We start from the raw sequence: 17,955 nt of genomic DNA on the forward strand, positions 1-17,955 counted from the left end.
TCCAGTTCTGGGCTCCTCAGCTCAAGAGGGAAACAGAACTTCTGGAGACAGTCCAGCACAAGGCCACCAAGATGATCAGGGAACTGAAACATCTTTCATATGAGGAAACATTGCAGGAACTGGGGCTGTTTAGTCTGGAGGAGAGAAGACTGAGGGGGGATCTTATTAAAATTTACAAATATCTAAATGGTGGGTGTCAGGAGGTTGGGACATCCCTTTTTTCTATAGTAGCTAACAACAGGACAAGGGGTAATGGGATGAAGCTGGAACACAAAAAGTTCCATTTAAACATAAGAAAAAACTATTTCACTGTTCAGGTGAGGGAGCCCTGGCACAGGCTGCCCAGAGGGGTTGTGGAGTCTCCTTCCTTGGAGGTCTTCAAGACTCACCTGGATATTTTCCTATGTGACCTTATCTAGGTGACCCTTCTTCAGCATGGGGGTTAGACTAGATAGATGATCTCTAAAGGTCCTTTTCAATCCTACCATTCTATGATTCTATAAATGTATGAAAATTTATCATGGCGATGTATACAATCACTTTCAAAATATGTAAGCTCTAGAGATGCTTTATAATTTTTATTTCCACAAAAAAAGGTAAAATTTAACAAACCAGGAATTTCCCAAGCATAAATACATCCTGAATTAAATTGTTATCCTCTAACACATTTCTTACATCCTTAATTATTCTCATTACTGTTGTAACTATATCTCTAATTCAATATCAAGCCTCCTTCATTACTAGAACTTTGTGAAATATAAAAGTTTTAATACAAAGGTCTTCTTATCTGTCCATATCATAGAAATACTAGAATTCTTAAATGGTTTACTGTGTCAAGCACCACTCAGAAAAACAGAGTTAGATTAAACTCTCAGTTCCTAGACTGATGCTTCAAAGTTTGGCCTATGCGTCCTCTTGAACATTCAAAAGCATCCTGAGAGGTAATTTCTTAGAAGAACAATCTATTAGTTTTCGATGAAGATATTTACAATGTCAATAATTAATCACCATTATAGGATGCAATGTTTTTGTTTTTTGTTGTTTTCTGGATTTTCTAAAAATAAAACAGCACCAAACCTCTTCTAAGTTTTGAAAAATATTTATTTCAGGTGTCACTTATGAAACTAAAATGTCTTTAATGCTTGAAATAATCAAAACTGATTGTTGTATGACCAGATGGGGTTTTCTTGTTACTCCAAATACATTAAAAAAATAGATTAAAAAAAAAATAAATAATTCACAATTTCCTTTTCTTGACAGTACATGGAATTATCCAGGTCCTTCTCAGTTTTCAAAGCCAGTGTAAGAGACAAGATAGCTGAGACATAACATAGAGCAGACAAGCAAGACAACTGCAGTGTTTCATAGTTCAGTGTTTCTTTTTCCTCACATACGTCAAATGAAGTGCTTAAAAGCAAATAACACTGGATGTATTACCTTTGTCAAATTGCTTAGAGTAAGATATTGAGAAGACAACTGAGATACTCTGCGCATAAAGCTTTTGCTGACAGCTTGCTCTTCCCACAGCTGCTGAGCTTTCTCTTTTAGCCTCTTGAGCTGATGCTCGTGGCAGCTTATTTCCTCAAGGACAGACTGTAAAGCACAAGCACGGTAATATTAAGAGTGGGTGCAAAAAAGCAAGAAACAGAGAAGTATGAAGGCCCCATGAAAAACAGAAGTGACATATGGCAAGCTTGCTGAGAAAGGCACACCATACAACTATAGCAATGAAGCAGCTTGTCATAAGAAGTGTGGAGATGCAAAACTTGATGGAACAGGATCATCAACAGAAATCTCTGAAACCAGTTCTCATCTCATTTGGAAGTCAGGATGCTAGAACAATCAAGCTTTTGTAAGGAATCAACAAAGCCAGGAGGATGGGACATGAAAGTCAGGCTGTGTTACAAAGGTTTATAAGAAGTCACCTGCAACTTTTGCTGTTCTCTCCTCTTGGAAGGAAGATCATGGAGCCGACTGCTACTTCCTTGTACTGTCTTCTCAGTTGCGGTCAGCCACTGCTGCAGAGGCTCAGCCGTTGATTCAAAGTCCTTCATCTGGATCTTTAAGTTCTGGGAAGGGATGCACAAATCTATCAACAGTCCCACTGCAACGGGCATATGATATGCCAATGTCTGGGTAACAGGCCTCAGACAATAGTTGGCCTCTAGACAGATCCTGTAAAATAGCACTTGCTGAATACTAGCAACTTTTTAGCAGCCATCATCAGCACTTGTTAACAGGAGCAACTTTTTAGCAGCTACCAGCAGCCACTTATCAGTTGAGGAAGATGAAGCTTAAAGACATAAAATCAAAAATATTCCCTTGGGTTCCTCTCTTAAGTCCTGGCCAGACTTGGCAGGATCCAGTTTGGAGGATGATACACCAGATGCTTCTGCATGAAGAAAATGCAAGTCATCCTGACTTTCTGGGTTTGGACTATAAAACAGCGACTTTTTGGTAGTCTCACCTGTGGGTGGATGCACCACACTGGACTTCCCAATTGCTGGGAAAGGCTCTCCAAACCCCCGCTGCACTTAGAGCACCCCAGGGACTACGGGTCTGGATGATAGTAATGTATCAATAGGGCAACTGGTGATGCATCTTTCTTAATCACTATTGCTATTCTCCTGTAGTAATGATTGGGTGCATTACATTGCCTGTGCTTTTGTTGCTTAGGAATAAGAATGTCATAAAGTTATTGCTATACCTGAATGGTTTATCTTATTTTCTGTAACATTCTTAAGTAGATAGTAAAGTAAAATTAACCTTTCTATTGGTGTCTCTGTTCTTTCTGCCACCTCCTGTCACTTAGCAAAACATTGGGCAACACAATCATTAATGCACAACATACACATGAAGCACACAAAAATAATATCCAGTTGCAGCCAAGTACTACACAAATCTTCAAATAAATTACATCATCTATGCTCCTTTCTATCCCACCAACAGTCTGAGAGGGCAATTCTTTAAGAGGCAAAATAGAGATAACAACATAGGACACATCTATATAGTTGAGGGGAGGCTGAAGTAAACTTCCTCAGAACTGAAAGCTTTACATATCTTACAAGCCTTTACTGAATGTAAATGTAACTTACACAGTTAAGATAGTCTGAAGAAAGGTTAATCTGGGATATGAGTTACCTAACAAATGACTGCAGTCGTTCATACTGACCCCTCCCTGAATAGGTTGCCACTATTCCTAGATGAGGTATGAGTAAGTTCAATCCAGTTCTGGAGATCATGTCTGACTATACTCTTTTTTAGTATCAAAATTTGGTGCATGTGCATAAAGGCATATGTAGGCTTTCATTCAATGCCAGCCTATTTTTCTTGTAAGCTTATTCTGCATGATTAAAAAAAGAGCATCTGAAATCATTCATATGGAATAGAAACCTGAACAGCATTGTTCCTGTGCCCTAGTTATTTTTTTTTCCCCTCAAACTGATTTAGTTTTCTTTTTAGCTATAGCCTCATCACTTCATTTAAACATCAGATTGAAAAATCAAGCCTATGAGACTGAAAAGGGCTCAGCTCAAAAAGATTAACCTTTCCTAGGAACTCTTTCCATGGCAGCTCTGAGTTGAAGTTAGGTAAGTCCTTGCTACCCAACAATTTTCTTTAAAAGGCTTTCCTACGAGATGAATTAAGTACATTTAAAGTTTTTCTCAGTTGGCTAGGCAGCATTGGTTTAAAACAGGAATGACTAGGAATTTCAGTTTTCCTACACTATGCAGGGAATAGCTAAAAACTTTTCACCCTAAAACCTATGACATTAAAGATTTTTTTTGTATTTTTAAGATACTCACCTTCTGTGCTGGTTGAATTGTGAGTTCTGAACAGAGAAAGGCACTGGAGTTTATTTTAAAAGTTGCTCAAACAAATCATTACATTTCACTAGTTTGCAATAAGAGAGAGAACATTTACCCACTGTACTGAGACTATTCAATCAGCAACAGTGTCAGAAAACATGAGAGTCACGTTAGTGAATTTGTCATTGCTATCTTCAGTCACTCAGAATAACACACTTCTGCATGTAACTTCCCACTTAAATAAAGGAGAATCAGGTTGTAGAGATACAAGTAAACAAAAATGAAAAAATGAGTTTCATTGAAAACTGTTATTATTAGTTCTGTCACACTATAAACAGAGCTATATGCAAAATCTAAACTGCTGTTTGAAACAAAAAGCAAAGAGGAAATTTAGATCCAGTCTGTCCACACTGTGACTGGTTCAATACCTCCAATGCAGATTCCTTCTGGTGGAGGGTGGTAATAAAATTTTTCCAATCTTCTTTAGCAGTAGTAGATTTGTCCCGAATAACTTTAGCCTTTTCTTTTGGTAAAACAGAGCACAGCAGTTCTCCTTTGGATGCTACCAGGTTCAGTTTTTGCTGCCCATTCTCACTTTCTGATAAGAATTCCTAAAAATAATAATAAAAGAAGGTAATTGATAAACTTTGGGTCCCAGTAAAGGTCAATGGCAAGCTCTCAGAAAATGTAACAGGGATAAAAGCTCGGTGTTTCCTCTGATTAACATGCTAACTCATCTTTCATACATTCCATTTTAAATATTGTTCACATTTACGGGATTTAGGGACAAAAGCTACTTTATTCAGAAGTGCCATGCGTTTAAACAATGTTTATATTGAGACTCCAGGAGTACTGATATATTCTACATTTCCTGAGACAATCACTGGTTATTTTGTTGGGCATTATACTTTTTAAAATCTTCACAGTACAGAAAGTGACAGCAGTTTCCAGCAAGCAGTATCCTAGCACAACAGAAGTAGCCCACTCTGAGGCATACACAGGACTCGTATCTTGCCCACAGATGACAGCCACTGTGGACTTCCAAAGAGCGTGACACTTAGACCCTGAGCAATGTCTAAGATGTGTGATTTATTCACTCTGCATCCTTAATTTCTCTTCCCTGTTTGAAAGTATTTTTCTGCATAAAAATGTCACACAATGCTGGTGTGCAAGAAGCACATGGAAAAATGTATGTGCAAGAATTATACCAAAACATAAGGAAACAACCAGCTTTTCAAATTCCAATGTGCTTGTAATTATTAAAAGACTTTGTGAGCACTTGGGACTCAAAGGAATTTAGCAGTCTTAAGCATCAATGTTTTAAACTGTTAATACTGTGATTATGAGATACACTAAATTTTATATAATCATGTAATAGTTTTATATAATCATAAGGTTACATTCACTTTCAGAAAGTTTGATACAAAAATTCCTAAGCCAGGTTCCGATTCTGTGCTATACTAGAGGTCTTAGTAGAGAATGCAGAAGGTCTGTTAGCATTGAGATACTTGGTTCAAGTTCTGGCTATATTAAAATCAAAGATATGATTGCCTTGTGACAATGATGTCTAATGTGTTAATAGACAAATAACTAAGTTTTAACAAGCAGTAAAATTTAAGTTTATACAAGACATTTGTATAAACAAGACATTTCTGGAAGTTCTAAAGCAGTTACCGGAAAACAAAGAAGAGTTTATTTTATTTAAAACAGCTTTCAGGGTGAATGAGAACAAAGTAAGGTGTTATTCTATGAAGGGGCTGCAGTGATAAAGTAAATAAATATCTTAGCACTGTTGGAAAAAAAAATCCACCTTGCTAAAACTGCTTTATTTAATGTCAAAAGCAACTAAGACTTTTTTTTCTCCTGATATTTCCTCCAAACACATTCTCATTTTGAAGTAGTCAAATATTGAATAAATTAATACAGTATTGTCTATGGTTTGAAGTAAACCATCTAAGCATAGGAAAGTGAATTTACCAAAAGGAAGAAGTAGTTATTTTGGGTTTTGGTATTTTCTGAGAAATTGTGATGAATTTCTTCTGTAATAACATATAATTGAAAATTTAATAGTCTTATTATGTAATTCTCATTTTGCTATTTTCAGTTAATATTGTATTCTATTAATAAAACAATTTCTTTCACTTGCTTTATTAAAATGAAATTTTCATTGTCCTTCCTTTCCACAGAGTTGTTGGAGCTTGTTTTAGCTTTAAGTGAAAAATATATACTTGTTAAATGCCTACTCGCACACCACAGGTTTTTCCTCTGTTCTTGCACTATAAAGGCTTTACTTTCATATCTGAGGAAAAATATTTGCATAACTTTGAAAGAATTCCAGGTACTATGTACCAATTCTAGTATCATTCAGATTTTTTACAATATTTTCCTAGTTGACAAAAGTTTTTCTCCTATTTAAAAAAAAAAAAAGTAAACAAAGAAAACTACAAGAAACAATGGCTGCATAAAAACTGTAACCCAATAATTAAACTAAACCAACTAGCTTAAAAAAGAAAAAAATAAGCATTTATGTCATTGCAACTAGTCACCTATATTGTTGACAATTACAATAACAACACTAACAAAAAACAGTAATTAACCAAACAATTTAATCTGAGCTGTATTTGAAACTGATCAGGTCCCCTTTAGACTAATATTTTACTGCTGTATTTACCTGAATTTTCTGCAGACTTGCTGAAGCTTCACTGATATTTTGAGGTACATCAAAACATTTGGCTGTGGTGACTTTTGCATTGACTAGCCACTGCTGGAAATCCCTGAAAGCTGTCCGAAATCTTTGCTGCAAGATCTGTTCTTTGCTCTGACATCCTTTTGAAGCTTGCAGGCAGAGGCTGGGTTTATCATATCAGGGGAGCAGAAGAGAGCGAGGGAGGGAAGAAAGACAAGACTCTGTTAAGTGACAAAGCTATTACTTAGTTCTCTATAACAAAATGGTAAAGTTGAGATAACCTGCATTCCTCTCCTACCAAATTTAAGCATGTCACTGAGGCACCAGGAATACACTGGAAGCTTTCAGTTCCTTAAAAATGAGGCATGTAAACTGGGACATAACTATCACAGATATGACAGGTGTGTTGCCACAGAGTGACTCAGCTCACCTAAGTACAAATAGTTTCTGCAAGCCCTTTCTTGCTCAAGGGATAGCACTGGATGAGGAACTACAGTGATTAGAATCCTAATTTCTATGGCTCAGCAAAATTCCTAATCTTTGAGGTGATTAATCTGGGTCATCACGCCCATCTTCTGCAGAGACTGAAGCCAAAAGCTATATGCCCCTGGATGAAACAAAATAATTTTGCATCTGAAATACAGGTGTTACACTCTCAAGTAAATTAACTAGAGTGACCTGAGAGAAAGCAAGAAAGCAACCAAATGCTAGCTCCCCTGTTCAAGTAACCAGTTAGTCAAAGAAGAGTAATTAAGAAAAACATCTTAAATAGCTCATATAGCTTGTTCATCCTTCAAATAAACCATAGTGCTACCTCACAGTTTCTTACAAGGATTTCTTCATCTAACAGGTCAGGTCTGGGTATACATTAGTTTCAGATGAGTTTAATGGCATACATTGTCTTTTAGAAAAAAGAAAAACCAAATTGCTATTTTTTCCAAACTCTATTGGAATAAAAATCGAAATAACGATTCTAATCATTGACTATGTCTGTTTCTAACTCTAAAATTCTAATTAATGGTTCCCTAAAAGGCAAGCTCACACCCACACATGGGACTGATTAACTACAAACAAGGTGATTATGTACCTGTTATACTCCTTAATCAACCCTGATACCTTTGAAGAATGAGTACTCAAATCCCTGGAAAATCTACAGAGATCATTTAACTGAGTTTTGATCTCATCTGTCATGTGTTCAGACTTCACCAGAGCATCCAGTGTTTCCTGTTAAAACAAAACAAACAAAATTTGTAATTTTTAAAAAGGTAATAAAAAATTATCAGAATTTAAATTAATTTATGATCTACCCATGTTCACTTTCAAGAACATATTAGCAGTCAAACATATAGAAGCTTATTTGAAATTATGAACTTCTAGAGACTCAACCTTCTCAGTTTGAAATATTCTCAAAGAACAGTTTGAGACACATTTCATTTTAATAAATGAGCTATGGTATTTTCAGTTAGCTGTATATATAAAAAAGAACATAAGATTAAGGAATAGTAAATAATATATGCTTATATAAATATAATTAACCTGTTGGCTTGAGTTTAGCATGCTCAATAAAAACTCTTTCAAGCTGTATCTGAAAGATTAATTTCTGTGCAAAGTTTTTAACAGCTTCAACTCTTTCGCAGAAGGCTTCATAATGTAAAAGTACAGCTGCTCACAATCTTGTTGAGAGTAAATGGGTTACCGTCTGTCACTGCTGTACTGTATTCCAAAACTTTGGAGACAGCTAAGCCAAAAAAGCTTTTTGTTGGCTTATCTTATGTCACTGCTAGAGGTGTGCTAATCACTCCAACAAAACGGTCCTTGATGACTTCCATAGCATCTCCACTGCAGAATCCCATCAGGTACTCCAACAGCTTGAGCAGTGCACACTTCGCTCCTCATCTCACTAGAATCTAACTCTTAATGCATTCCTCTTAAACTACCAGGGAGAAAGGACAATCTTCTAGCTAGTTGCATTCATCACAGCAGAGGTTCTACAGCTCAGGCAGGCCAGAGTGTTTGTACCATATAGAATAGTTCAGCTAAAATCAAAGTGCGAATCTAGAAAAAACATATATTGCGTCTGCTGCCCACCAGCAACTTTGTGGTGGCTTTATATCCCTTTTCCTGAAAAAGTCTGAAGAACAATTAATTTTTAAGACAATTAATTTTTAAGGTTGTTGTTTAAAAAAACACAACCACACAAAACCCAAGACATATACGTTGGTTCTTGGTAGTACCTAAACTGCTAGGAAGAAAAACCAAACCAATTCATATTGAAAAAAACAAAACTACAGGCATGCATTGGCTATGAATAACACTGGTTTAGACCATAATCACAGCTTGATTATATTAACATTACTGAAATTTGCTTGTATTTATAGATCACAGGGGAGCCCTGTAAAACTAAGTCTAGAGACATTTCAGTTGTACTGTGTATATGGATTGTCATTTATTGTTGTGAATATGAAGAAATATGTTGCTAGAGCACATTTTCAGGACTCTGATTTACATTATTCATGCTTGTATTGCAGACTTTATCTGCTTCAAGCCATGCACACGCCAGAAATCTCCACTATAATTAAAAGATACTTGAAATAGTCAGACTACTAGCTTATTTCAATGTCATATAAAGTAACATTTTAATTAGGTTGTTATGAATTGGCAATGACCCTTAGAAAAAAAAATGTAAACTAACTGCTTTTCGTTTATCTTAGGTTCTGTTAAACTACACACAGGGCTTTGTTTTGAAAGCATTAGGAATAACAACACAATGGCCATTACTTAAACACAGGATGTCACAAATTGTGTAGAGCAGGATTTCACCATAATGAAATCCTAGCAGAACTGGGGGTACTTTTCGGTAAAGAAAACATGTCCTAAGAGTAGCAGTGGGCTAGAACTGTCTGTTTTCAATGTTAATTTTTCAGTTTGAAATAACACATGTCAATAAACACTAACAGATTATTCTGTTGACACAGAGCCTTAGGCATAACCTATTAACAAACTGGAACGATAACCTGAAAAAACAAGGTACTTTTAACTAAGGAATTCTTCAGTCTGTTGCAGCCACTTGGATTTAATTTTTAATCTGACAGACCCTAAAATAATTTGTTGAATTCCAAGTTCAAGATCTGCTGTTCGTATGTTTCACACGTTTTAAGGAACAGAGCTTGAGCTAAGAGTATAATAGAATGAGCTTGCTAATTCTCAGAGTTAGGAAACACATTTTTAATTTGTGGCCTTGGCTTACATGGCAACAGAATCACTGGGAGACAATGAAAATGGAAAGTTGCAGTGCTATTTTATGTTCACAATAGGACCTATCCCTGGGGTCCAGAAACAGAAGGATTACTGTCACATTTCCTTTATATAAAAATTACATAAGGCTATGCATAGTACGTCTTTAGATTCCTCTGCATTTTCATCCTTAGTCAAAGATTACAACTGTCTAATCTAAATAAAATGGTTTTACACAGAGCTACAGTACATACACAGTATATATACCACTAAGAAAAGCAATATACTTTGAATTTAATACTTCTCCATTTACAAAATAAAAAAAATCTCTGATAATTGTTGCTGTATGTTTATGACAATTCCATGTATTCCTTTCCTTTGAAAAAAAAATATAATGATGGCAGACTTAGCATATTTGTACCATCATTTGCTCCAATGTAATGTCAGCTTTGTTACTCCTACGGACATGTACTGGCACTCAAACAGGCTCCAGAAATCTGTGTCAGGGAAAGCCTGAGGAAGCCACAGAGACAACTTGGCACAGATATTCGAGGAGGAGATGTATACTATCAGTTCCAGAGAAGACATTCTAGGTTTTTTTAGTATTTCTTCAGTTAAGGGCTCAGAAAGCAGGCAACACAAAGCTCTCATCCTTTACTGAAATTACTTAATTGCAACAGTACCCTGAAAGGGAAATACTCTGTATCTTTTCTCAATATCTGTGATTCACAGTAGGCAAGACACATACAAATATGCATCTTGATTGTTGTGAGTATATATATATATATATATATATATAGTGTGTGTGCACAGTACATACATGTGGAATTTTTGGTTAAAGAACAATCAGCAACAGACATAACTTCTCTATTTCTCTAAATTCCAATGCATTCCACAGCAAAGCAATTAGCCGGTGTACCGGTTTCCAGCACAACTTCCTTAAATACCAGACAAGACCTCAATGTGCATAACGTAGAGGATATTTCAAGAAATCAATACACTCCTGACAAATTAAGAGCAAGAAATGGCTCCAGCAACTGTATGGCTTTTAAGAAATGCTTCTCATTTCCCGGATCAAGTGCCACTCCAGCCTGAAAGACTGAGCAACTTGGGAAAGCAGCTCGGAGCTGCTGTGCCAGCTCCTGTTCACTCTCAGAAGCAAGCCGTGTGTTAACATCTCAGATACAGGCAGCATTTGCTTAGCCTTATGCAGCAGAAGCCAAGGATAGAAATGTCTTCTGTAAACACCGGTTGCTACAGTTACGGTTAGAAAAATAAAAGTTTGTAAAGCTGGGATCTCACAGGAATATTATTCACGAGTGCACTTCAGTATTTTCTACTTGATGGGCTCACTTGGCATAAGCCTTCTGCCCACATGTACGACCGAGAAGCTGCTAGGAAAAGAAGTGTGACCTTACTTTCTCCTTGCGCCAGCTTTCCACGACCTCGGCGTCGGTGTGCCGGCCGTCGAGAGGGGCGAGGCTCTGCGACCAGGCGGCCAGCAGCCCGCCGAACCGCCGCGCGGCCTCCTCCAGCTGCGCAGCCTGCGCTGCGAACTCCTGCTCGGACACGGCCCTCTGGCTCAGCACGTCCCGCAGGCCATGCTGGCTCCGGACGGCGCTCTCTTCCCACTGCTTCCAGTCCGACCGCAGGGCCTCCATCTCGGCCGTCAGCACCTGGCAGCCGGCGGCAGCCGTGCCGCGCTTCGCGCCGGGGGCCAGCGTCTCCACTCGGCCGAGGCGGCCCGCCCCGATCTGGCGGGACTCCATCAGCTCCTGCAAGGCGACATTGCCATGGTAACCCGCAGAGCCGCCACCGCCGGGAAGCGGGGGCGGCGGCAGTGCCGAGGGCAGCCGGGCCGCCAAACGCCGCCCGAGCCGGGAGGGAGCAAAGCCCGGCCGGGAGAGTGCGGGTCCCTGCGGGCTCGACATCGATCAAACAGCGGCGATTCTGAAACTTGCATAAGCGCAAGGGAGAAAGAACTTTCGGTAATGAAAGTATTTGTTAGCTTAAGATGCGGGAAACAATACATTTGTTTCGATCGTTTAGATAAGAAACACTTGTATGTAGCTGCTCATGGCAGTTTTAAGAAGATAACTGTGCTGCTCAGAAAAGGCATTTTACAGCCTACCCGTGATCTGCCATAATTGGTTGCACATGTCTCTTTTTTTATCTCCCCTGCCCCCAAAAAAGTGAATTATTTCTACAGTGTCCTGTTGTAATCTCACTCATGCTACAAGGGAATCTTGGGAATTTTCTGTGTAAGAAGCTGAAGAATATAAATATCATCCCAAATGTTGAATGCTAGAGGAATGTTATTTATTCTCTTGTTAGTCTTACAAGCTAGAAACTACTACCTCCTCCCTTCCCCATTTTATACATGGGGAGTTTGAGCACAAGGGATACTATCCAAGAGGGTACAATGAATCTGTGATTCCATCTCAGGTATCCTGAATCCTCATCTATTAGTCTGTTCATTGGCCCACCCGTGTTTAGAAATGGAGTAAAATGCTGCTTCCTCTCTTGCAAATGGTTTCCATGTGTGCTGTGACTAACTCAGGCCTAACTGTGCTCAGTTCAATATGGGAAGGGGGACAAAACCAAAACATGGCTTATAAAGCTCACTTTCAGCTCATTGAAATTTAATCACTATTTCAAATAGTGATTTGAAGAGCTAGATCCTACAATGTTTTGGCCCTTACATATTTTAGAGCATTTAGTCTGAATCACAGATGAAATCATGAGAGCTAATTTAACTTACATTGATTTTGGCCAGCTTTTTCTGTATAGTTGATGTATCTCCAGATGCATCTGACCAGCGGTGCAGCTCTTCCTTTGCAGAATGAAGCCAGTCTGTGAATTCATGCACAGCATCAAGGTATAGCAAATGATCCTTCACAATATCTTCCACTTTCCTCATTTTGTCCTATAATTTAGATGAAAAAAAAAACAACCAAAAACCAGAAAAGACCATTAAAATGCTTAAATGCTGTCCTGGCTTTAAGTATGCGTGGTATAGAGTGCTAGTCTGACTCTGTAGCACGCATTTGAATGCTTAATAGAGAACTGCATTATAGCAGCAGAATACAGTGCTGCACTGTACACGGTCTGATTCAGGTTGGTCTGTACAGGCATGTTCTGCCAGAGCAAAAGATGAAAAAGCCTCTGAAATTGTATGCAAAAGTGTACTTCAACACATCCTTTAATGCAAAATGTATTGTTTCATAGATCTCAAAGCTTCAGCTATGCAACTCCAGCATGCTTTCTCTAATATGCCCCAGAGAGGGTCTGGCAGATCACCCATGAGTCCTCCCAGGGGGCAGCATGCTGCCAGAAACATAACTCTTATTTACAAGCACCAAGTCCTTATAAATGCTAAGCAAAGTCACAGAGATCCTGCTGTGGAAGAGGGGTTGGACTAGATAATCTTTCGAGGTTCCTTCCAAACCTTAAGATTCTGTGATTCTGTGAGATATCCCATAGGAAGAACACAAAGGAGGACTTCTGCTGTTCAAAAGTGCAAAAGGTCATTATGGTGCTGAAACTGATAGCAATCAGTTCAGAACTGGTAGCTGTCCCCAGCCACCTACCTTGCAGCCCTGGACACAGACATACAACAGTTTCCTGGCAACATCTGAGCCTTTTAATATAAGCTTGAAGTGGAGCCATTTTACCTAACTAACAGGTGAAATAGTGTGCTGGTGTAGATTTAACTGAGTAGCTTTGTTGCTATATTCTAGTGAGCTAACACTCACAAATGTTTATCATCAAAACTAACCAAAAGTGAACCAAGCTAATAAAATTGGTTTTTTAACGCCTGTGTGGATACTCTAATCTAGACCTAAGTGTTCTTAAACCAGTTTCAAACTAAATCACTTATTAATTAAATTGCAGTTATTTTTAACTTTGAAGAACTCAATGTTCAACTAATGTTTTAAAGATGATGTTAGATTAATAAACCTTACTGTTCTCTCTGAAAATAATCACCATAATTTCTCAGAATGTTTCAGACCAAATGGACAAGGGACAGTTACTAGCTGAATAAAGATGACCTGAAAGAAATTGTCACTGTTTTTACATCTTAGTGCATTTTATACAACAAGAGAGTAAGAAAATGTCCATATGCACTTTGAGCACAATAGATTGCTTCCTAGGGAAGCAAAAGAACTGCAGGAAAGGCAACCATATACCCCTGTCTATGTTGCTCACACCAAAATACAGCACCAGTAGAGGGGACAGTGGAGGCAAAGTGCAAGTTTAGTTGCTCTCTTCCAGTGGAAATGACTTCTACCAGATGCAGTTGATACTGTTCTCTCCCAAGGGAAAGACTGCACAGCTGTCTTTCTTGCCTAAGAAATTAAATTTATTGATGCATATTGATTTAGGAGAACACTTCCATGCTCACTTATTGATATTCTTTTCACAGAAGTTTAAAACTGTTGTATTGAGTCAGTAATCTTTGTATTGCTCCAGGATTAACTTTGCTGAAGGAAGCAGAGCTATATGAGGATGTGACTGCATTGATTGTCTAGAAATCAGATTCATAGCATATTATTTCTAGTAAAATAAGAGAGAAAAAGTGCATCATAAAAAGAAAAGATTGTTTCAATAGATGGTAATTATAGAATTCATATGCCCTAGATTTAACATTTTTCCTAACAGATTATTTTTTAAATCTTCCACTACTCTTTTACTTTGGTACTCTTTTTATATGCACTACAGATGAATTATCCACAGGCCATCAGCACTATTCTTAATATATGAAAACCTGAATTACACTTCTATCAGATTATTGAATTATAATTATTATAGTTATTACAGAATTTAAATACAGTGTTTACTTCAGTCTCACATGAACCTGATACTATGGGGCTTCTTCCTGATGTAAACTTTCCTGTTAGCTGAAAAGGTGGAGACTTTAGCTCAGAGCTAGTGTCACTGTCATGATCTGGTTGTCAGAAGGTGACAGTGAGCTCACATATTTTCCTAGAAAGCAAACAGAACACCTGTACAGTATGTACAATGCTTAGTGGCTGAAACACCACAAAATATGGGCAAATATCTTTCTGCCAATAAGATTTCTCTTTCTGACAATAAGTTTTCTGCTTAGGAAGGCATTTCATTCTTCTCTTTCTAGGTTAAAAAAGAAGCATTAGGAGTAAAAGAACTAGATGCAAGTAAATCTGTAAAAATATCACAAATATTATTGTATATATAAAACTAGGAATAAAATATATGGCCTTCACTTTTCAAATATCCTAACCATACCAATTTCAATTCCCAATACTTTTTTTCATTCCAGTGAATTTTAGTAAACTATATCCAACTTTTTTGTTATTTCTCCGCCATAACAAAAGCAAGATTAGTCAAAGACTAAAGTTAATATTATAGTTACAAAAAAATTATGAAAATTAAAGTTTGAGCTACTTATACAGATGTCTAAACATTTAACTTTCTTGAAATAGAGATCTTTGCCTTTATCTTACCTTAGCTACAGTTGTGATGTCATTAAACTGTGTTTTTAGTTCTTCTTGAGCTGCTTCTCCAAAAGAATCATCGTTTGTTTTTTCATACAGTTCCACAGCCTTTTCAATGAGTTGCTGTAAATCACCAGAGTGATCCTCTATCTCAGAAACAATAGCCTGGAAGTGGTCCAGCAAAGCAAACTTTTCCTTCAGACCAATCTGTGGTTCTAAAGGCTGGCCCACTTTGTGATCCAATTTGTCTAACCACTGTTCCAGCTGGTTTTTCCTTTCCAGATATTCATTCCACTGGCTAATGACAGAATCTAGGCAACTTACGTGAAAAGAAACACAAAGAGTACACATGAGAACTTTTGAATAGTACGAAAAACAACAAAAAAGCCTTCTTATACCTTTATTGTTACACTATCTATGGCCATGTGTAGTATGTTTAGAATATGCTTTTTCCTCTATCTTTAGCATTAGTTTTCTGTGTCAATTTACATTCATGTTATTCTACAATTCCTGTGGGTTTTGGGCTACTACAAATAACCTAATATAACTGCTTCTCTATTACAGGTTGCATGAGCAAATGTCTGTCTCAGACTAATGAGAAGCACATTTCAGAGTCTGCTCAGCAAAATAAAACACAAAGCATTATTGGAGCTCTTTATGGTCAGAGCAATACAATGAAATTATTAGCAATTAAGAGATATTCTGGCAAATTTTGAACAAGTTCATCATATATAGTCTGATTTACAATTTATAAGAAATATTCTGTTATGTTTTCCTCTTTCTAGCAGATCACGATATTTCTGCGAGATTCACATTGAGGAATGTAAATTGTCATTCCCCTGGATTTAATGATGGACAAGAGTGTAGTAAGGATTAAAAATGTAATGGTCTGATCTTATATAAATAAAATTTAATGACAGAAATTGGGTGAAATTAGAGTGATATCTTAAAGGCAGATCATTATAATTTTTTTAATATACTATTGTATTACAATTTTAGTAATAAAAGTGAAAGTGGCACCACTTTCAATTGAAAAACTTCAATTTACCCTTATCATGGCTCCCACTTTTGACAGCTGTAATTTGGGACCCAGATATCCCAGCACCCCGATTGTCTAAAATACAGACCTATGACCTCTCCAATGCAGACCTATGAGTTTTCTAATCTATGGGAAAGTTGTTTTCATTAGAGAACTAAGGAAGCAGGATCATGTAGAAGTTCACCAAAGGCCCGTTTCTAACTGGTAATGACTGGGATGATGGAACAGAAGGTGCATGTAAAACTCACAGCAAGCAGCTGCAGATAGTTTGGAAGACAGGATTTAAATGTCAGGTGTTCTTAAAAGACATTTTAAAAGGCTGGAATTTGATAACGAAAGCAATGCTTTACTTAGTAAGGAGAAATAAGATAGATATACAAATGAAAAAATCAGCAATAACTGCCTAGGCTTAGTACTGTGGAAAAGGATTTGGAGATTGATGGACGTTTGATTTGTAGTTGAGGATAAAGTAAAGAAAATTCAACAATATAATACTATTGTAAAGAAAGGAAAATTTCAGAAGAGTGTTTTACGAGGGAAATGGAAACTCCACTATTCAGAATTAATAAGGTCTCAAATACAGTAAGAGGTCAGCTCATTTTCAATTACTATCTTTCAAAAAAAATACAGACAAACTAGTGATAGTGTGCAATCTACTGAAAAACAAACAAGGGCGGAAAGATGTCCAGAACGTATTAGTACTGAGAAACTAAGAAACATCAATTTATCTAGTACAGAGATGATGGAGGCCTTCAGATACACAAAATAGTCTCCCAACAGGCAATAAGAAAAATGTTCTATTGCTACTAAGGTTGAGAGAAGAACAAATCAGCTTAAAATGAAAGAAAGGTTATTTGGAGTGGATATTGGATTTTTTTTTTAAATAGAAAAATGTAACTAAAGATAAAATTGAGAAACTTTTCTACAGTTTTGTAAGGAAAAGGTATATAAATATCTGTCACATGTTCTTGGTCCTGCCCAAGTACAGGTTCAAGAACTTGGAAAGCCCTTTCTACCTTTTTCTCTATATGAATTGGAAAGATTTTTATTTGTTTTCAAATTACCATCAAGTACCATCTTATATGAAATTTGCTATATCTGATAGAATCAAATAATATTTTTAATAGAAGGCTGTATTTTATCCAGGCAATTTTGATTCTCTCTGATAATGCAACTTCCCCCTCACATACCAGTAACGAATGAATTGACTCCTATATACCACTCTTTCTAAGCAAAGATGGCAGTGTCTGACCTGTGTTTTCCATGGAGTTTTACCTCTGCCAGTTCATGGAGGTGCTGATGATGTCATTCCATACATCCTTCAATGTCTGTAGCTCAGTTTGTATGACTTTTTGTCCTTCCTCATTACTACTTCTAAACACTTGTTCTCCTTTGCCAATGGCCATGTTCAGCTTAACTTCACCATCGCCTTTGAGTAAGAGGATCTCCTATGAGGCAAAATATGTCAAAATATCAAATGTAATGTGCTGAGAGGTGAAAGCTGTTATTCTTTCAACAATGGACACCATCTTCTCTTAGCTCATTTATCCTTGACAGCTATGCTTGGTATGAATTCCAAGACACCTTGTCTTTTAAGTACCTGTCCCTTGTTATATGCTAGTGATCCATCAGTTTTTCTCACAACCATTCAGGTTTTTTCACTGCTCACATTGCAGTAGATATCACTCACATTGCAGTAGATAATGAGTA

At 37.2% G+C, this 17,955-nt stretch overlaps 1 protein-coding gene across 7 annotated transcripts in view; it reads right to left on the reverse strand.

Moving 5' to 3' along the window:
- Positions 1 to 17,955, reverse strand: part of SYNE1 (spectrin repeat containing nuclear envelope protein 1) — a 287,050-nt gene that overhangs the window by 138,901 nt on the left and 130,194 nt on the right. For 6 of the 7 annotated variants that reach the window (XM_061988999.1, XM_061989000.1, XM_061988996.1 and 3 more), the window contains 8 exons: positions 17,521 to 17,693; positions 15,216 to 15,525; positions 12,491 to 12,655; positions 11,148 to 11,504; positions 7,583 to 7,719; positions 6,481 to 6,658; positions 4,238 to 4,420; positions 1,926 to 2,069 (listed from right to left, as the gene is read on the reverse strand). In XM_061988999.1, coding sequence (XP_061844983.1) covers positions 1,926 to 2,069; positions 4,238 to 4,420; positions 6,481 to 6,658; positions 7,583 to 7,719; positions 11,148 to 11,504; positions 12,491 to 12,655; positions 15,216 to 15,525; positions 17,521 to 17,693 — 1,647 coding nt within the window. Of the gene's footprint in view, positions 1 to 1,437; positions 1,594 to 1,925; positions 2,070 to 4,237; positions 4,421 to 6,480; positions 6,659 to 7,582; positions 7,720 to 11,147; positions 11,505 to 12,490; positions 12,656 to 15,215; positions 15,526 to 17,520; positions 17,694 to 17,955 lie in introns of all 7 variants that reach the window. The other variant, XM_061989002.1, reaches the window with a different exon arrangement.

Source organism: Colius striatus, chromosome 2, assembly GCF_028858725.1.
Source record: "Colius striatus isolate bColStr4 chromosome 2, bColStr4.1.hap1, whole genome shotgun sequence".
NCBI classification, from domain to species: Eukaryota; Metazoa; Chordata; class Aves; order Coliiformes; family Coliidae; genus Colius; species Colius striatus.